Source organism: Colletes gigas, unplaced genomic scaffold, assembly GCF_013123115.1.
Source record: "Colletes gigas isolate AHSC1104 unplaced genomic scaffold, ASM1312311v1 Colletes_gigas_Sc00009, whole genome shotgun sequence".
Taxonomy (NCBI): Eukaryota; Metazoa; Arthropoda; class Insecta; order Hymenoptera; family Colletidae; genus Colletes; species Colletes gigas.
Genome location: NW_025106638.1, coordinates 233,147 through 255,061, shown reverse-complemented (window position 1 = coordinate 255,061; position 21,915 = coordinate 233,147). Strand labels below are relative to the sequence as shown.

Below are 21,915 nucleotides of genomic sequence, written 5' to 3'. Positions count from 1 at the left end.
TCGATACTTATCGTGGTAACGAACAAATTCTGAAAACACAGTTTGACCGAAGAGATAAGAAACAAATTCTTTCAATTGTCAGTTCCTTCATTTTCTTTCAACTTTCAAAATACTTTAAAGCAGAAAATTCACTATACCAAAGGTGATATACTCTAATTGTTTCTCTGAGACAGGTTAGCACATTGTCACCATATATGACACGAGTTTTCACTAAGGGTCTATAAAAATTGTCAAAATTATAAAGATACTTTAGACAACTTTTTCCTACATGTATAATACGTCTTTAAAAGTCGAAATTCTAACGTTTGAGCCATTTGGGAGCCAACACTCTGGAATGAATTCTCTTTCACTCTCGAAATGTAATTTTCTTATCTGGCGTATACGTTCGATTGCTCTGAAATTTTTACACGTTGTTTCACACACTAATATCTGTCGCCTGAACCAAAATTATATTTTTACAAGTTTATCATATCCTTTTATTAAAAAGTTGTGGAAGAAATGACAGAATTTCGCACTTTTTAATTCAAGCTCTCGCCATTTTGTCAATTTTCAACATAAATTAATTATTTTGATTCAAGCGATAACAGGAAACCTACCTAATAAGAATCATTTTGATTTTCTAGATTTAGTCAACCTTGAGAGCTGCAATCACTTACGCCAGTGTTTAAACACATGTTTACTATGGACGTAATAAAAACATGAAAGGAAAGTCAATAAAAATTATTGAAAAATGTTGTATTCCCAAGGGATAGCTAACTAAATTGCGAAAATGAATTACAGCGTTGGATGTAACATTTACTTGAAAGAAATTAATAAAGATGCTTGGATTTTGCAACGTACCCATGAGACTGCCCCCCTTAACGATCCAGATGTCGAGATGACGGGAAAAAAATGTAAAAGATGGAGAAGATGCGGCGTCCAGAGAGTCGGTATTCTTTGTCCAGCGCCGTAAAGATGTCGCCTGGCACGGACGATAGGTGCTATGCATGCTGGATACTTGAATGGAGGTTCGAAGCACGTTGTACTTCTGGCGAACTATGACTAGCAGGTACCGGTGGGTGTCTAGGGTGCTCATGCCCGAAGTTTCGAGGGAACTAGGCAGCGGCATCGTTGCCTCTGGTTAATTTGCATCCCTTAATGAGTCGCTCACGTAACGCCCTTATCTTTACACCCTGCTAATTCCCTTTTCCCCGCGTCGCCCTTTCCGTCGAGCGATTCCTCCTTCACCCCATGCCCCGCCGATGTCTTCCCTTCTTTGGACGGAACGAGCTGCCCGTCTACCCTTCTTCACTGTTTTCTTGTCATTCGGCCTTGTTATTTCTAAGTTGCAGCCCTACCCCCCTCTCTCCGTCCCCCGCCATTCGCTTCTTTCCGCCAACGCTCGTTCGACTATGTTCTTTCTCATCCTCTCTGTGACCGACCCTTCGATCTCTCGAGGGTCGAAGAGTTTCTTGTTGCAAAAGAACACAGAGCAGTGGCCAGAGGCAATAGGCATCAGGTATTCATTTGAAACCAAGTGCTCGTAGGGAAAGTCGCTTCTCTTCGCGCCGACTTTTGCCACGCGCTTGCGATACGCGAAAGTATTTCAATGAGGATGATACTAATCTTCATTTATTCTGTAAAAAAACACTTGTAAAGAATAAAATATGTGTAGACTGGATTCTAAACGATACGAACTTCAAATCAGCGGAGGAAAGATTTCGGTGTGGAGGAATATATTAGTACGATAAAAGGGATGAGAGAACGATTTTAGTGGAGAGGATATTGTACATCTATTTTGGATTATACGTCGGTTGTTTATTCCTGTAATAAGAATAAAGAAACATTGGGTTTATCAATGTATGCTGCAGTAATTTTTTTATATTCTTGGCAGCAACAGTCAGAATCGAGCAATTTTTATTCTCGAGTAACGAATAAAAGTGTTAACAAATTCTATCCCATTGAAGATCCATTTCCGTGATTTACTATTGTTTCTAAGGGTTTTGGAATTAAGCTTTCGTTCTGCTTTCAACAAAAACAACATTGTTCAACGACTCTGTGTTTCTCTTGTATACTCTTTCTCGTTCTACAGATTTTCCTTATTCCTTGTTTTAATACATGAAATTTTTCTAGCTATTCTCAACAGATAGCAGATAAATTGTAATTTCTTGGCAATATTAAATATTTCGATATTTTAAAATAAAAATTAGTAAAATGTGCTACAAACGTGCAGATTTGAGAAAGATTTAAGTTTGACTAGAGCTACAATCCAAAACACAAAGTACGAATTGTTTAAAAATTCTTCTTCTATCCTTGTACAAACGTCTTACAATTATTTCCCCGTTCCGAATAACGTTCAGTGGTAAACTGTTCGCAGTTTTATCCCTTTAACACAAGTCGAAGGGAAAACGATCTCCCTTTTCATCGCACGCGTTTCACCAAGGCGCGAGAAACAATTTTCTTGTTCCCCTCCCACCTTCAGATTCAGTCCTCCCCAACGAATTGGAATCTGATCGATAGATAAGCGACTGTCATTCGTGATACATCAACTAGTTTTAGCGAATTATAATCAGAAGATACGAAGTATACAATACTAGACAAAAATATAAGACACTTCAAATACTTACACATGTTGTACATACAAAAAAAAATATATTGTACATTTCATACATCCTAGTATATACAATATACAAAATTATAAGTTCGTAGGATACATAATAAAAAGGTTAGAGAGAAAAATGTTTACGTAAACTGATTTTGGATGGACAAAATTATAAGATAATAACAAAACTATTGGAATTTCTTTTATAGGAACGTTTTATTAAATATCACAATTACTAATATTTTTGTGAGATCTTCTTCAGCTGTTTATCAACTAACAACCGTTTTTGGGTTGTTTTGCATAGTTTTTTTATTCGTTTTTATTGTAGCATGTTCCAATTTTATCAACGTTCTTTATTTGCCTTCCACTCGCATAAATATATCTTAATAAGTCAACCAAAACATTTTCGATGTTATTTACGTCGGGTAAATAGATGGACTATTCTACAATTTTCTTTTACATAAAATATTGTTAAACGACTTTTTAAATTGGACCAATTTTTCTTCGATACTGTGGTCAGCAGAATTTTCTTAATATTTTATGATCACTATCCTCAACTTAAATAATAACCAAGTCATTGTACTGATTTTTTCACTCATAGCCGTTCAAGATCTACGCGACCTTCGTCGAGAATCCTTAACCTATATCATACGTAGATTAGAAATTTTATCTTGTTACCTGTTTCGTGATATATACAGATTGTCATCTTATCGCGAGCATGGAACTGGATATCTAGAAACCATTACCTTGTTAATATTGATCAATACTATCTAAGATAAATCAGAGCTAAAGACCAAAATGGAAAGACCAAAGTCACGTACACCAAAGATAAATTAAAATTAAAGTGTCAAGAAATCGAGGAAACTCGATAGAAATTCAAAAATATCAACTTCCTATAAAATATGGACACCCTTGGCGCGAGTTCAGTTTCCTGTTTAGTTCCTTTCGAGAAGTCCAGAAGTTGAAGTCGAGAAGTTCCCTTTCCAGTCAGAAAAGTAGATCAGAGACTTACAAATCAGCCGTCATTTTCATATCAGAATAGAAGCTGCCAGAATAGTCGAATATTTAGAATTTGCAGCTTTCAAAGTTCAAGAAAAATCTTTTTGTCAATTATCTTCAGGATTATTTCTTTTGACCAATTTGAAATAAAGAAATAACGAAATGATTCATTATTTGGAATCGCTTTATCTCAAATACCTCGACATTATTCTTATTTTCAAAGAGTACTGAAAATAAAGGTCTAGAATAAATTATTTCAAATGAAATTTGTCCAGGTCTGACCAACGTACAACTCGTCATTGCTCGAAAACAAGGTCGAGTAGGACGTATGTTTATATGAACTCTTTTTATCGTTTTCACGTGTAGAATCTAGTCCTGAGGTGGGTACCACGTGCTACGGGACACTCTGCGTATGCGTATAGTTTTTAAATGAAATTGTAACGGTATCCACGAAAGAATCGGTGTCCACATGCATCCGTCGTAAAGTGAGAACGCTGAATTCCCTGTGGAAGTCGAGGACAACGCGAAAGTTCTCAGTGCGGGGTGTGCACTAGCACATTGTGTCGGCCCTGCCGTACCAAACAGCCTCGCCCGCCCTCTTCCGTACCACTCTTGCCCGGTTATTCTTGGTCGGGTGGCTCGGAAAACGCGACGCGACGCATCTGTTGCCAAATTATTTTGTCCACGGGCCCGTGAAAAATTTCCCCTGGTGCTATTATTGTTCCGTTGCGCGTGAGAATCTAGTTATTTGCTCATTTCATTGTATCTTCTCGCGCTGCCCGGGAAAATAGGCGTCGACGGCTTGCTAACCTGCCCGCAAGGCCGCCGAAAAAATTTCCCAACGACGGGGCATTGTTAAATGGAAAAAAATCGATGGTAAACGGTCGCGCGATCGATCCAACATCGGCCACCGATCGCTTTTCACCACCGTGATCCTTGGTTGTTCGCCACGTGCGAAGGTGTGGCGAACTTGCACGTCAGCTAAAATTATTACAATTCTTTTTTATGCGAAATTTATTTATTTCAACAGAGTGTCTAGAAAGTACAGTTGCAAAAAGGAAAATTAAACAGAGAATAAAAAAGATGAATGACAATATACTGGACGAGGATTAGCAGAGATTCTCCATATATTTTGTAGAAATGTTCCTTCGCGAAGGAATAAAAAAAATTGCGATGTTTTCTACAAAATATATGGAGAATCTCTGTTAATCCTCCTCCAGTGTATTTTCAGCCAGCTTTCTTATTCTCTGTTTAATTTTCCTTTTTGTAACTGTACTTTCTAGACGCTGTCGAAATAAATAAAATCTTGGTGTTTCATTTCGTATAAAAAAAATTGTAATAATTTTTCCAAATAAAGGGGCAAATTGTGAGAAGGGTTTTAGTGTTTTTGATAAAATTCCGTGATAGATTTTAAGTATTGCTTTAAGCCGCAGTATAGAACACGGTAGGAACTTATGGAACGACCTAATATATGTAAAATGTACGACAGCAATTTGGAAAATTCGCTAAAACATTGCTCGGCGATGGTCTGGCTCGTTCCATACCAACTCAGGAACACTTATGCTACTACTGAGGCAACATTATGGAAATAGGTCATCCACGATGCAAATGGAGAAACTCAATGAGCTCTCCTCAGGTGTACGGATCCGGGTCGTAAGTGCGTCGTGACGGTCCCACGATACCGTGGCAAGGAACAGCCATCGTCTGTAAGGAGGTTAAGCGATTTCAGGAGATCGTTTCATAAGGTGCGCTCTACTAAGGACGGATGCTGTTGTCCGATTATTGGGAATTAATGTAAATAGGAGTCTGGCTAGGTCGCTAAGCCCGACTAAGCGACCTACGTAGCAGCTCACCGAGCAAAGTTGCCTAGGTAGAAGGATCCTTGCCAGCATCCTGTGCAAGAAGTGTTCAAACCCTGCTCTTCCTCTTGTCTTTGTTTCTGCCACCGTTCTCCAACCTAACCCCCGCCATTACGAACGATCGTGCATCGCATGTAGACGTTCTTCCAAGAGTTCAACGTACAGGTTGTATCGATAGAACTTGCTCCGGGGAGGGATAGGAAACGACCCTTCCTTAATGTTTTCTTAGTCTCGTAGAATCGATTCGAGTAAATTCTGATTGCGTTGTTTCTTGGCCCGTAGGACTGTTAACTGCGAAATTTCAGACGGAGTCGTTCCAAAGACTGTTAAAACGTGCTGGACGATGCCAGTACGTTCGTGTACCCCACCACAGATTCTTAAGGGGTCAGTGAAAACGCTTCTTCAGCCAATGGTACCAGAAAAAGTACGCTTTCTACTAATTGTATAATTTCTATTTAAAAATCTGCAATAACGATTGAATAAGTTTATCCAAGGACAAGTTTTTTGCATGCAAAAATGGCTGCATTTTGGAGTTATCCTGTCCACCGGTGTTAAAAATGCAGTTGGTTTCGATAAAGCTTATATTAAAAAAAAAAAATTGCAAACTTTCGTTTGTTGCACGTCGCAATTTCCGAATTCTCAAGCACGCAACTTTGTTCAATGTCTGATGCAACGTTCACAGTGCATCACAGAAGCGTTGTTGCTAAGTGCTGCATGACATGCATCGCAGCAGACTGCTTTGCAAGGCTGTGACACGTATCCGTTTGGTGTATGAAACGTTTGACAAATCCTGTAACCTACGCATGCAACAGTCCTGTATTCGGCAGACCGATAAATGGCATATTCAATTTCAAAGGCAATTATATTGCAATACAAGATTTGAATCAAACGCACATGCTCTCTTCGAACGAAATAACAGTGTCGACGACGCGTGGCTCTGTCGAACGATTAAAACGTCTCGAATAAAAATACGTACTAGAATTTAGTGGAAGCGCAACATTATTTGGAACACTGATGTTCTTCGTATTGTCACAAAATTTTATAAACTAGTACATTACATGATTTTATTTAAAATTTTTCACGTATTTTAGCCATGATTTGAACAATTGTTATTCTTTGGATATTTGTACTTTTTAAGATACTTCAGTATTCCATACATGCTACATTTCCTCCATTGTTTCTTAATATTGTTTTTTTTAAACAAGGAATTGATTGTTTAGTGTTCCACGTTCATCGAGTTTAACGTTCATTTCCAAAACAGTGATTTCCGATAAATAAATGCTGTATACTTTTTTAATATACACAAAATATCGAAGGATGTCGCGATATACCTACGAGTATTTCAAACTATCTATACGGACGGCCAAGTTTTTATTGAATAATTAAAAACGTCAGAGGCAGATCTGTGCGCTCTTACCATCTCAAGTAGGGGAGAGATCCCTCTTGAAATTTGCATAGCTGCTTCAACGACGTGAGTTTCGTTGAAATATGGGGTTTTATTATTTTCGAGGTACTTCAGTTCGTTAAACGTGTGAGCAGAAAGAGATCCAAAAGCAAATGGGTCCGAACAATGGAAATGGCAAAAGTATTGCATGCTTCAAGAACGTTCTCGCATATTTACGCGAATAAGAAGCTTGCAAACAGCGATAAAATATTTTTTAAGAATTTAGATAAATCTATAGATAAATATGTGCAATGACGTTTATTACGCTATCGAAAAGTTTGATGGAATACTGATTACGAAGCAGAAAGATTCGTTCGACCAGATAACAGAATTAGTCATAATAATTCAATTTAAAAATTGATTTCGAAATATGCGTTACTAATTCTGTAAACAGTGAATGAATAGTTAGAAAAATGAGGTGAACTTCTAACTTTATCCAACGGTGTATGTAATAGATGATGCAATGTTGGCAGTAGCTGATAACCGCGTCGATAGGCATTCAAGAAAGCTGACGGACGAGTCCAAAGTTCCGTTTTCAAATGGCTGCTTAAGACGATTTAAGCAGAATATCAACGAATAATAGATCACCCAGATTAAAGTAGTTGTAGTCAAGGTAAGCGAGTGTATGCTGCACGAGAGGTTTTGACCCATTAAAGTTTCTGAATGCTCCGCCGTAGAGTGGAAGGGTTTAAGTGGGACGAAGGGTAAGGAGTCAAGGAGTCAGGCTTGGAAGGTGGCTGAGGGGACGCGAGTTGGACTTTAGAACGACTTGGAAAGCGTGATAAATAATATTCCATACCCATTCAGTGGCCGGTGTACGGTGAGGGGTGGAGGGCAAAAGACGAGTAATTAAATGGAATTATTTAGTGTTATGAAAGGATGCGGTAATAGGAGCAACAGCCGCGTTACCAACCCTGCTATTCTATCCATCCCTTCTCCGCGGGAAAGAGCGAGAGGGTAGGTGAACTTCAGAGAGGAAAAACGAACGAAATTAACCGAACACAGGGTAAAGAAGGATAGCGATAAAGGTTCAGCGAGGTTCTCTACAGGAGAATGGAGGAGAGAAGGATGGAAGGGATCCAAGGGGGCAGTATACGCCATAAAGGTCAACCGCAATGAATAGTTCATTTCTCTTTGAAACTTGCTCGGAGCGCACGGTGATGATTAGCGAAGACGACGGTGAAATTTACCAAGTGACCGAGAAGGGCAAGACGCGAGAGTAATTCGCAAACTGGCCTTGAAAATCAAGCAAACATCGCCGGGTTGACGCTTGGAGAAATGTCTTTAATATCCTGAATTCGCCAGCAGGAGAAACTTTGACGAACAGTTAATTCTCGCGACGTTTACACGCTCAAGCATATAATACTTGCGTATATACGGTACATAGAATCGTGTCGATAAAACTTAGCTTAGATTCGACTAACTATGGAAACTAACCGTTTACAGTGTTTGAATTGTAGCGTTGCCAACACCATGTATCTCGAATCATTACATTTTAATGATTGTTGGAATATTTCTGAAACTCTCGAAGAATACTTCGGATACAATTTGAATATTTTCGAGACGGTCGTTATTCGATGGCATTCGAATGTCAAGTTTGTTTTTTTAAATGAAATATTTGTTCATACGCTAATCGATTCAGTTAATCATTTCGTATAAAAAAAGTATAAAGTTAGAGAGAAACTTTTACTTTGCGATCGCTCTATCGCTTTGAATTAAAAAAAAAAATATGGCCGCTATTAAATAAGCCAGAAAAAATCCATTTCTTATATGTTTCTTGCGAGTCTCTGCTCGTGTTTCACAGGACGCCCAGAGAATAGCGTACTTAGTCTGTACACCTCGAATACGGCTCCGTGAGTCACTTGTTCTTCATAAATATCGGATGACCGCCGAGAGATCTCACGGCACTGCGGTCAAATATTTTTACTGCCTTCTGCTCTTTTCCCTCGCCGCAAAGCCACGAATTGTTCCAGGCCGGAACGGTCAATCCAAATTTCCGTAACGCTCGATCGTGCTTGGAATGAGAAAGCATTCTGTGCAATTTTCAAAGAGCACGGAGACACGAGACAGAAAACACTTTACGATAGTCTGTACGTTATTGCGAGTTTTGTCGCGCTACCCTATTTTTACGCCTACCGAATGGGTGGACCGTATAACTCGACGATACTGATTATTTCCAATCGTCGTAAGATCGATTCAAAATTGGTATATCTCCATCTTTTCGAGACACTAAAATTGTAATGTTTTTGATGGTTACATAATAGCACATTTTATCGAGACTTTGTATTAATTGAACAAACGAAGAACCTAAGATCGATTGAAATATATTCTTCATAATATACGAATTAACATTATTTGGAATGGTTACTGTTGACTCAATTCGAATGCATAGTTATATTTGAAGCTTTAACAGAGAACAAATCATTGTTTATCATTTAAAACGCCTTTGATTCTCTATCATTCCACAATCCCGCAAGAAAATACGTGCTAAGCACAGTTCCTCGTTTGGAGGATACGAACAATTGCTTTAAAATTATTATTTGAAATAAATTTCTGCCAGATCTGCTCTGCACATTGCGCGCATGTGAAGTAAAGGGAATCAAAATGGAGGCAATGGGTCTCAAGAGGAAAATTAGGGATCGACTTGTCGTTCGATTAACCATTTTTGTTATTCTCCTTTGAGTTCCGCGCCCTGTATTGTGGCAATTACCACCAAGCCGGGAAGCAATGAAGTTAACCAAACAAAAGGCCGTTAAAGCTACCCTCGATATCTGCACCTCAGTTTCCTGTTCTCATTTATTTCGTTCCAGGCTCTCTTTCTCAGTTTCGTCAGATATTTCGGTTCGATTCTTGTTTTGTATCCTTCAAAGGAATTGCATCAGCTACTGTTGCCTATAATTATACCGATTTATTGCAAAAACACCTAGAAAATAATCGATCTTACTATATTTTGAGATTCGTGGGGCAGCGTTCATTTCTCAAATCATTGATATACACACAGGTAGAAATATTATAAAACTGACTAGGATAAGTTTGCTAAAATTATAGAATTGTATTTGAATGCAAATTCCAGATTTAAATGTATTTAAAGAAAAATATTGATAATCAAGATTGCTTAAATAATCGAATTTGATTTAAGGGGGTCTTCTAGTGTGTACTTTTGAAAAAATCGATTTTTTTTTGTATTTTCTCAAAGAATATAGTTTGGAAAAAATTATGGCTGTTTAAAGAACTCGATGAGCAACGTCATTGTTATAGGGATACAAAACGTTAAAAGCGTTTTTCTCGAAACTGTGATTACCAGAACAATATCCATGATATCTCAAAATCTACCTGACGAATTGATTTAAAATTTAAGGTGACCCTTATTTTTCGATTTTATAATTTCAAAACTTCAATCCAAACGCGGCACGTGGCCCAATCACGCTAAAATTTGGCATAAATGAGTTCTTCGTCAAGGGTCACGATTTACGGGGGTGCGTAAAAAAAGAAAGACTAAATAACAACAATTTTGACCCCTAGGTAAGGACCACGTTATTGTAGATCCGTATAATACTAGCTAGGCGTGTTAAGAGGGCCGAACTCGATCGAGAGAGCACACTGTCGAGAAAAAGTATGTGTGTGTGCTTTTTTTGTTAAAAAATTGGTTAATCCGTTGACTGGTAGAAACGAAAGCGAAATACACAGGGCTTCGAAATACAGTGAGGGGAGACCGGATCGCGTATCAAGTGGACTCGAGACACTCGAGGGTTAAATGGATCAGCCCGTATGAATCCCGGCCGCGAGTTTAACAGGGAAAGCAGCGACGGTCAAAGCGACGCTCGCTTATCTCGCTGGTTATTCAATTATGACAATTTGTTCGAAGAGAGGACCGTACGTTCCATGCATCGGCTCACTTTGTACTGGCGGTGGAGGCCGTTTCGCGATAAATTGAGCTCTCAAGGAGGTCTGCGATTGCTGTATATATGTGAATCGGTGTGGAAAAGGTGAATGGGCTTGCAGTAGTTCCAACGGCACTGCTGGAAAAAGGATAACGACGATGTCCCTTTTCCCGTCTTGCTTTCTTCCACGTCCTCGTGCCGTCCCTTCTGTCTCCGGCTCGTTCGATCTTTCTCGCCCTTTTCCCTTTTCTGCAATCCACGCACATACACAGCAGCGCGCGCTCAATATGCAAAATCGCTGAATACAGCCGTAAAACGCAGGCGGCGTGTATGCCAATATGGCTAGCACGCGTTTCTCTCGTTCTCTTTACTACGTATCGCCGAATAACGGGCCGAATCGGGATATTAACGCTAACGTTTCGCCAAAATATCCGGGTACCTCGCCCGCCTCGTGTGTTACCCGGCGAATTCCACTCTCTTAACAACGTTATTTCGATGGGGGCAGAAAAAGATAGAAAGGGCGCATGCGCGCGCGCGTTGTCTAAGGCTTTGAGTCCCTGGTCACGGAACAGAATTCTCCAACGATCGCGATCGGTCCGTCAAGCGAGAGGATCGAGATGTCTCATTTCCCGAAAGTGAACCCAATTTCCGCGTCGGTCCGATCTATCGGGAATAAGAGCCGGACGAGATCGAGATTTGCAAATGATTGAATTCAAACTATTGGACATCGGTTCGAACTGAATGGAAAGAGGTCGGGGAGGTCAGGTTTGGCTCGACCGTTCGCGCGATGGACTGCGTAACGAAGCGAATTCTTTCCTCGTTACTTCGTATATCTCGTTACCGCTACGTGACGCAACGGCTCCTCGGGATTAAGAATTCCTCGCGCGACCGCGAACAATAAATTGTGATTAAATACGAATTTCAAATGTTACGGGGATCCGTCGTACGCTCGAACAAAGTTGACGGCTTTCTTCCATCCTCGCCCTTCCGGATTCGCGGCGATTTTATTCCTCGGGGCTCGCCGCCCCCTCGCCCGCAGCGAGTCTCCTCGCAGTTTATCGAAAAAAGGAAATCAATATCGTTCTGTTTGCGGGCGTACGGCGGTCCGGTAGATCTTATTGCCCTTGCCAGAAGCCACGAGTTACGCGAACTGGCCCGTGTCTCCCGCGGGTGTGAAAGAAAAAGCAACGTGCGTGCAGTTGAGGAGAAACAGGGAGGCAAAGCGAAGGCCTAGACCACCGGTCCGTTGTGTGGAAGCGTTGGCACACACGTTTCTACAGTAGGTTAGTCGACAATAGGCATTGTGCACCCGCCATAACCAGGAGCCGAACGCGACAGCACCACGCCAGCATTGTCCGAATGTCAGCCAAACTTCCTTCTCGCTCTATCTCTCTCTCACCATATAGCTATATACATATATACGGCCCCTTGTAATATCGTTCTTGCTCTATTTCTACCGTACCTATCACTTTTTCCTAAATGTTCTTCCGTTTCGTTTACGTTTACTTCTCCTCCGAATCCCAGCGATTTTACCCGAACTTCGAGCACAAGTCACTTTATCCCTACTACGGTTCGCGGAACTATTCCGAGATTGTTTTTTAAACTGATTTTCTTTTACGAATCGAATCGAAAGAGCCCCCGCCAGTGGTCCAGATCGAAAAAGGTCAACTGTATTGCATCAATATTTATTTAATACATATTGCTTTCGAAATGTCTGCTAATCTCGAATACGAAAAGATCCATTGAAGGTGTCTTCTATTGTAAGACGGTAAGTCGTTCTTTTATGTTCTCTTTGGCATTTACTTATAAAGAAACTATGCAAGTTCTTCACACATATATTTATTACTTTTTCAGTAATATTTACTAATTTTTACAACGAGAAATAGTCAAAATTGGTGGCAGTACAAAAAATGTTCTAATGTCTTCCATGATGATTCCAGCCGCTCACACACATATTTCAAAGACTATATTCTTTAAGAGACGAGCCCCTTAAGTATAACAGTGTTTTGAGGGTACTGATTAATATTTTTCACGATTCCTCGAAATCGTTCCTAGAAAACGTAACCGCGCTAATCGATTATCTTTGAACGTTCGAGAACGTACCGTATCTATACACAAATAATATTTATTGCGTTGCAATCGATAAGAACACACGAGGCAACAAGAGAATTATTTGCTGATAAAGACAATCAATCGGTGGGTTTCGTATATAAAGGGTTTCCAAATTCCGGCAAATCAGTTGTAGCAACACGAAGTTAGAACAGTCAACTATTTACATTACCAAGGCAAAATGAAAGGTAAGTTCCACTCACGACTGATAATGGCTGTTGGAATCTCAACTTGAAGTGTGGTTCGAAAACCTTTAAAAGTGTCGAATCTTGAATCTTTGGATACATCTTGAGATTCTTGAAAATATTGAAAATCTCGATCGGTTTAAAAATTTTTTAAATAAGCCTCCCGTTCTATTTTCTTTAACTTTATTTATTTCGACAGGAATACAATTGATACATTTTAGGTCAGAATTTAGCAGCATGAACTTTTTACGTCTTGTAATCGTAAAATTGTTAAATATCCTCTAACGAAGCAAAGTAATCCGGGCCAACTTGTTTCGATAATAAAGTAAGGTGGTAAAACGCTGTAAACTAATTTGTTTCGATGTTCTTTTTCAGCCATATTCGCAGTCCTTGCTATCGTTGCGATCAGCTTGTATACCGCAGACGCAGTAGAAGAGGTTACTTGTCCAGAAAATGACACAGGTGATTATGTATTAATTTCGCATCCATGCAGTTGCACGACCTATTTCGTTTGCCTGGGATACGAACCAATCCCCATGGAGTGTCCACGAGGTCTTTGGTTCAGTCAGGAAGGACAGAAGTGCGATTGGAAGAACAAAGTTAAATGTACTATACAACCTGGATGTAGTAGTTCTTAAAGTCTGTATTTAAAGTAACACAGTTGCATATCTATACAATGAAAACCGTGGCGCATTTATATGTAAATAATTAAATTAAAATTGACGATTATTTCAAAATGCTGACTTTATATTTATTATCGGTCATTTATTTCAAAATTTCATGCAAATCTCTCTTATTTTCTGATAAATGGTCGAAACTCTGAATCGAATTTCTTATATGCCGCGTGTTAATATAAATACTTGTCAATGATTAATTTATTTTAATCACTGTATCACTGTTTACGTTATTACTAGCTACCGATTTTTTTCGAAAGCCATTCTAATTAGAAGAAAATGAAAGAGAAACTTAACTGTTCCCTATGTGCATTATTTCACGAGAAATGAAGGCGACCCTCAATTTTTTATACGAAGTGTCATAGTTTTTTATGTCATCTGAAAGCGTTTATCAAGACGAGTTCATTCGTGTACTATATGATGACCTTCGAGGTCATGGAAGATCAGGAATGAAAGAAAGATTTTGAATATATCATAATATTGTGTTTATAAAAACTCTTTATTAATAACATTACAAATTATTTTCAATATGAATTCCTTGTGCAGGAAAACGCATGTTTGTTGTATTTTAGTTTTTAAATCATTTATATCTATGGGCCAGGTCATATCAAAAAGAAACATTCGTAAATACAATGTTATGAAATATTCAAAATTTTTCTTTCATTCCTGACCTAAGACCACATTCTTAGATTCTTTTAGATTCGAGATTTTATTTTATTTTAAAGACATTAAGACAGAAAGCTATGATTCATCTTTCGTCATTTGCTATAAACAATTGTGCGAAATTCGAAGTGCAGAATCTGTAGAATGATAAATATTTTAGGTGTCTGGCGGGGGTACAAAGGCACTTTTTTAACTCTTTCCTTCTTTCCTCTCCCGAAACAATCGATGACTGTTCATTCGTTTTACCAATACATATTCTCATTCTAATACTATCCAACAACGTGTCTATGAATCCCATTATTGCCTCTGAGCAAGTGGATTTTTTTTACTTTTGTCCCTCTTGGACGCACTGTGCGTCGCCCTTTTCTTGCTCCTCGCCTCCCTCACGTCCCGCGATTCTACGGTTTTTCGCGCTCCGTCGTCGTCTGTCATTTTTCCCTCTGGTTGTTACGCAGCGTGTACTCGAGCCGTCCCATAGCCGTCGTGCTCCCTCCCCATGGAACCGGATTTTCTACGGAGATTTTCCGATTAACCCTGCTGAACTGCCGATCGATCAAGCGGAACAATATCCCGCCTGACGTCTATGAATTCTCGCGATCTTCCGTGAATCGTTGTATCTGTTCTGGGTAAAGGGCGCCGCGACTAAACGCGAATCGAACGAGAACATTTCTCGGGAAATTGAAAGAAACGGAATACAGAGTGTTTTTTTTTTTCTTTGCCTCGAGTACACGTAATATCTCTGTTCTTCCCGACGATACAGAAATTTCTCTTCATTTCAGTTACGTATAACGGTTAGGGTCTCCTTATAAAATGTCATTGTAATTCGTTTGATATAAAATCGTGATTCAATATCAGTCAACATTTAATTAAGTGATACATTTATTTTAATAATAACACGATAAGAAAATTCCGGAAACCTTTGTAAAACACTGTACTTCTACAGCACTGGATAACGTGATTTTTGCTTAACATATTTAAAAACTGAATTACCTTAAAATAATGAACTATAGTGGCTTTGCATGAAAATATATAAACAAATTATAATTTATTAAATCAAGGTTGCGTTAAATTAAAATAATATTTTTTGTTTTGCGTTATACATACGTTTATATTTTTCATAAAAATTAAATGGTTTATGTAGAATTAGAAAAAACTGTTTGTTTTTAATAAGTTTTCGGAACGTAACTCCCTTTTTTATACTAGTGCTGGGTATAATATAATATCTACCGCGTTATAGGAGGGTTACCCGTATTTCAAGGTTAAAACACCTGAGACGCCATGGACGATGCCTCGTTTTCCGCGATCGAAGCAGCGATGGCATTATCTTGCTCGATTGTCATGCGTGACAGGCCAACCGGCGATATATTAATTACACGACTGAAATGTTACCTTACTAATTGGACCAACCTAATTAGGAACCACATTCGTATCTATTTAAAGTTGTCACATCCTTAAATCCCCAATATTTCTCAATTGCACGGCTAATTATTTCACTTGGCAATTGATATTTACTGGTCCTAAAATCGCGTAGGCCGATAAATCAATTATGTCAATAAGTACCTAAATTACACGATTCGTCACTGTTTGTCGCGCACCAATTACGTACGATTAAACGAAACGAAGTATTTACACGCGTTGACTGTTCAATTCGATTAAGAGTGTTTGTATCTTTTTGTTTGAATCGAAATATTTTGAGAAAAAGTTCATTCCACCGCTACGCGTGCTTCTTGAAACAGTGTAATTTTTTTCATACGACAATATATAACACAAGTATTTATCTGAAACATTCTGTGCATTAAACAGTTGTAATAATTTTCTGGGTCGCAACGTCTAACAGTTTTTATGTTAAGAGAATATTAAGAGTAACATTTTAGAAAGTTCGAACCTTCGTTGTATCTGCAAGCAACAGGAAAATATGAAGAATCTTCTAAATGGCCCACTAAAGCCGTTGAAGTCATGCCGATCATAAATTAAACATCTTCTTTCGCTGGTAAATGTAAGAAACGTTTTACCCGGTAAATTAAATACTTTGTTCCGTGCTTACTACACTCTAAATCTTATTAGAACGTTCAAGCGTCGTGCAGCGATTGTCCTCGTTAAGATAGCGAGAAATTATACAATTATGTACGTCGTTCTTCTTTTGTTTGAAAAATGTTCTTTAAGATGTCTGGCATTCTGCTTGAGGTAATTGTAATCTCGGTAAACGCGCTGCATTACCTTTCTCCGTTTACGGCGGAGCCAGAGCTACAATCTTCCGCGACGATCCATCAGGTACGGTTCCGCGACCAGCAAAAGTTGGAAAATTGTCGGAAGTTAATTGAAAAAAAATCAGAGAACGCACAGACAAATTCAGCGATGTCAAAGGAGAGAATACAGACGCCTTTTTGTGCAAGGAGCGAATTCTTCTAACCAGAAAAGGCATAAACATTTACATTTTGACGATCAAACGTCGCTCACGAGCAAATAACGTTGCTTTCAACAAAGCACGTCGAAAAATGACTGTCGTCGCGTTTAGGGATGAGTCTTTTTGAAAATATTGGTTTGACAATTAAATAAGTGCAGATTTTTTTAATAAAAAAAAAGACAATTTTTTAATAGAACGAAATAACTTTATTTAGTAATGTAATGTTCATTTTTAACAATGACCAAAAAAATCTCTTAATCTTTTAAATTTTTACAATTAACCTTTTTTCTAGATCTAGGCGCAGTGAATTTAATAGAAAGGAAACATTTATAATTTTATGATTTTAATTTTGCTAATTTTGACGATAATAAACTCTAATGTTTGTTTCGTGCCTAAACAGTAGCAACGAACGAAATTTCGTCGGAATTTGGCGCGTTTATTAGCCCTGGTATTTAACGGGTCGTGTCAAGAGGTGTTTGAGTCAGGAGGACCAACAATTAACGCGTCTCCGTTGTCGGGGGCAAATTAACCGAGCGGAAATCTTGGCGTTGCCGTGCACGCACGGTTTTATAACCGAAAACGTGCGAACAGTCTCATGGTTTAGTCGAGTTTCAGTTTGCAAAGGAAGCCTTATGATCGCATTGTCCACGAAGAACGGAATAATGGAAGAAACGAGGAGAACTGCACGAGGTCGGAGTAGCCGAAGCAAAGGGAAAGAAACGAAGTGAAAACGAAGAGGGCCGGAGGCTCGATTGCACGAAAAGCGATTTTAACGAGCAGAGAGACCGAGACGCTAAATGTCCACGCTAACTTAACCGTCGCGATAGCGTTTCATTTACATAACCGTAATCCTACTTAGTGGAGGATGCCTAATTCCCCTCATACGTTTTCGTTTCCGCGTCGTCGTGCCAGAATTCCCGGCTCCGCGGCCGAATATCCGCGTACCTGTTTGTTTCCTCGTAAGAAACACTTTCGCCTCGAAAAACGTTGCGCGGTAATGAAGCCGCGAGCCGAAAACCCGATTCCTCGGTCGTTGAAAGTCGAGATTACGGCCACACCGAATGAGCAGCGTAAAGGGAAGATGGCGCGATCGAGATAAACAGAGCGCCGGGATGCTGGAGGACGCTATTCGATGTCCATGCGTGTGCGGCTTTTGCGGCGGAGCAACGTTTAACAGACCCTGATTTCCTACCTTTCCGACCATTATGTTCCAATTGGAGATTATGACGTTGATAAGAAAACTGCATAATCCACTCGAGCAAAGTAAATAGTAAACAGTTGCGGACAACAGTCAGTGGACGGATAGGGGAAATACAGTGCGCATCATAAATATACCAACCCCTTAAAATGTTAGGAATTTGATATTTTGGAAATAATTTAAGCTAGATAGTACTATAAAAATAAATATTCAAAAGCAGTTCCGTTAGTTTATTGTAATTAATAACTTAAATGATGGAAATACCTACTGTAAACAAACCTCATTTCATTTTAAATCTTATGTACGAAAACAAAAATTTAATAATTTATTACGTTTCCACCACTACGAAGTATATCGATAATTCGATTCTGCATACTTGCAATAAAGTTTTTTATAATATTTTTGTCTATATTACTCCAGGCTCCAATAATCGCAAGTTTTAATTCTTGTAATTCTTTAATTCTAGTTTTAATGAAATGCCCAATATTTTTCGTTAAATTTCGATAAAGCATCTTTATTATCATGTGTGAAATTAATGATTAGTGAGATTTCGAGTCGTAAAGTTCTGATTTTTAATAAATAACAGTAACAGTGATACTAAGTAAGCTTGTAAAATTAACGATCGTAATAAACGAAGAATTTGAATAAAAATTAAATTAGAAATCGCATATTGGAATGAGAAATAATAATACAAATACATACTGGAATTAGAAATAATAATACAAATGTAATAACCTACCTTTCTAAAGAAAAGTGGCCTACATGTTAACAATCACGTTTTATTGAAATGTGAAAAGAAATATTGGGAGAACCGTGATTACTGGACTGTATGTTTCATTAAGAAGAATGCAATTTGAAATACATTTCGATACAGTAAATACTTAACCAATTATTTTATATTATATTATAATAGTATGTTTGTTAATTTATTTTTTTGTTGCTCCACACTACAGACTCTAATTAAATATTCTATAATCGAATAACATTTTATGGAAGAAATTATTAACACGTATATCCAATTTTATGGTTTTCCCAGCTTTAAACACTGATTTCCGTATTTTGTAACATTCATGAAAATGAGCTTTAAAGATCGAAATAAAGCAATATATAGGAAGCTGCTTGTATGGGGAAAGTATGGGGAATTATACCTCACTAGATAGAAAGAGTAAACATGCAAACTCGAAGTCATCCTAATTAAGTCAATTAACCCTTAAATGGATTATTGGTATTTATTAATAATTATTTAATATATGTCAATGTAATTATTTGAAAATTTATGTAATCCCCCATTAATTCATTAGTTTTTAGATACTTTAAAGTTGATTTCCATTTACCAACTTGGTAAAAATCAACGTCAAGTAAAATAATTTAGTTGAGATTGAGAGTCCACTTAAGGGTTAAATAAAATAAATAATACATAAAAAGCTGCTTCTTGAATCGCCGTATCATTGGGAACGATTAACGGTCTGCTGTGAAAGGATCGTAAGGAACGGAAATAAAGATATCTTTCTATTTACAAATATATCATATATTTACATACTTAACGCGACGTTGTATAACATAAACGATACAGTCAATACGCGTGATAACGTCGATCGCTCGTCCAGTATGAACAACACGCTGTCAAACAAGATTTCCGCGTATACAAAATAATAAATTAATCCATACAAAAAAAAACAAAAAAAAAAAATAGAGGAAAGGTGTCTACGAGTTAGGAGCGAGTGGACGCGTTTTATGGCTTGGCAGCACCGTCACTGCGTATTTCTTAACAATGAGCATCTCTTAACCTTGTACGCTTTACTTATTTTACGTATCTGCAATACACTGAATTATGCATAACCATTTTGCCAGCCAGCACTATAAAAGTACAACAAGTTTAAGATTACCCTCGAATACAAAATGCGTGCACGGCGTTAAAACACGGCGTCGATGAGCATACAGACGCGCATGCGAACGCGTTAACATTTTATTACTTATATCTCTCGGATGGTTATATTTCCGCCAGCGATCGCAACGGTTATCAAACGTGTCGAGCGGCAGGTTTTACTGCTCTGTACAAGAGTGACTCGTGTATCTTTGGGTGCTTCATTTTTTTAACTAATAAACGTTCCTAGCTGCGCTATTAAACCAGTCTATTTCGCTACTTTAAACAATACTCGCGTTTCGAACATTTGGTGATCCAAGTTCGTGTCGTTCGACGTTCTCAAATTGGCGAGGACAACACTTGCAACTTGGTAGGAAAGAAAGAAAATTTATCGAACATAGAAATTGCGTGGGTAAAATTGTCACGATCGTAACTGCATGAATATTTTTGTTACAATAAAGCCTTTCCTAAACCATTCAATAACTGAAAATAAGAAATTGATATTACACAAGGATCTTCAGGTGTTTTAATGTAATTGTCAAATACACAATCTGATTTAATTCGATCAAAATATTATACGTGCCTTTGATATAATACGAAATGAAATAGGCAGAATTTAGGAAAACACCTTGAGTCCCAACCTAGACGCAATGGTTTCCATCGCGAGCGTGATTGTTATGCTAAAAAAAGAACCGCGGGCGGAATTTCGAGTAAAAATCTGCCCCACGTAAATGGTTGCAGGCGCATCCCATCGAAAACAACGGACTAGATGTATGCATATCTGCCAGTTATTGTGACAAAGGTATGCAAAACCGCGTGTATTGCGTCTAAATGCCCGCAGAGTCGGGGCAATGCGTTTCACAGGAAACGAGATTCCCGCGAAAGGTAAGAGTCATTACGCGAAGCAGTTAGACGAGTTTCTGAACTTTCACCTCGGTGAAGGTTAAAGACGTGGAAGCGCGAGACAGGCGATCGTTTTACCGCTTCTCTCGTACGACCGATGAAAGTTGCTCGATTCTCGCCTCTCGCTGGGTTCCGCGTAGAGCAACAATATGTGTAACCCAGTGACCCAAATGCCTCGTAAAATCTGTATTGCAAAATACAGCGTCATCGACGAGGGCTTCGGATGCGTCGATCGAACGCGCCGAAACCGGTACGGAATTTCGTTATCCGCGAGACGTTCGACAATGGCCGTGACACCGATTACTCTGCCGCCCGAAAAACCATCGTTTCGAACACTTTTATTCGTTTCCGGTTTCGTTTCTCTCTTCTACCAACGGAAGAGCCTGGACAACGTTGAGCGTCATTCGAACGGATCGTTGTACGATTACGATTGCTTAATCGGTGCTACCCGTTGTGAAATTAATGGAATTTCGTTTCATAGCAGGGGTTGAAAAGAGTTATCTCTATATATAGAGAATAGAATGGGCACGTTAGTTAATTTTGATGTTGAAGGTGTTCCACGTTCTGAAAGGCCAGTTGAAGCCGACAAAGGCGAAATAAAGGTATTGGTTGAAGCGAACCGACGAACAACAACACGAGAAATCGTTAAGAGGTTAAATTTGTCGAAGTCAAGCGTTTGTGATCGCATGAAACGACTTGGTTTCGTTTCGAAGCTCGACATTTGGGTTTCATCGTGATAATGCCAGACCTCACGCAAGTTTAGTAACTCGTCTGAAAGCTATGGCAGTTTGGATGGGATGTCCTACCACATCCACCATACCCGCCAGATCTGGCACCATTATTCCTTTCCACGAAGAAGAAAAGCAAAATTACTTTCCGAACAACCCAATATAAACTCAGAGTGTCAGCCATGAATAGAACGGAAATGTATCTCTCGTGGGTGCGAAGGTCCTATCACTATTGTATGTGCCTAGCCATCGAGTCGTCTCTCTCTAACGCGACAACGCGAACTACAGCTGGCCAATTCCCGATCGTCGGACGTTTAAACGTACACCATCGTAACTCGCTAAAACAAAATAAAACGAGTCTCCCCGCCGTTACATAAATTATCATACATTAACAACAAAAATCTTAAATGGTTTCTAAACGAT

At 38.7% G+C, this 21,915-nt stretch overlaps 1 protein-coding gene across 1 annotated transcript; it reads left to right on the top strand.

Moving 5' to 3' along the window:
• Window positions 1-13,018: 13,018 nt before the first annotated feature.
• On the top strand, window positions 13,019-13,744 carry LOC122397363 (peritrophin-1-like). Its single transcript, XM_043396484.1, has 2 exons — window positions 13,019-13,061; window positions 13,434-13,744. Exons 1-2 carry the CDS (start codon window positions 13,055-13,057, stop codon window positions 13,694-13,696), a joined length of 270 nt encoding a protein of 89 aa, XP_043252419.1. The 5' UTR covers window positions 13,019-13,054; the 3' UTR covers window positions 13,697-13,744.
• Window positions 13,745-21,915: the final 8,171 nt, after the last annotated feature.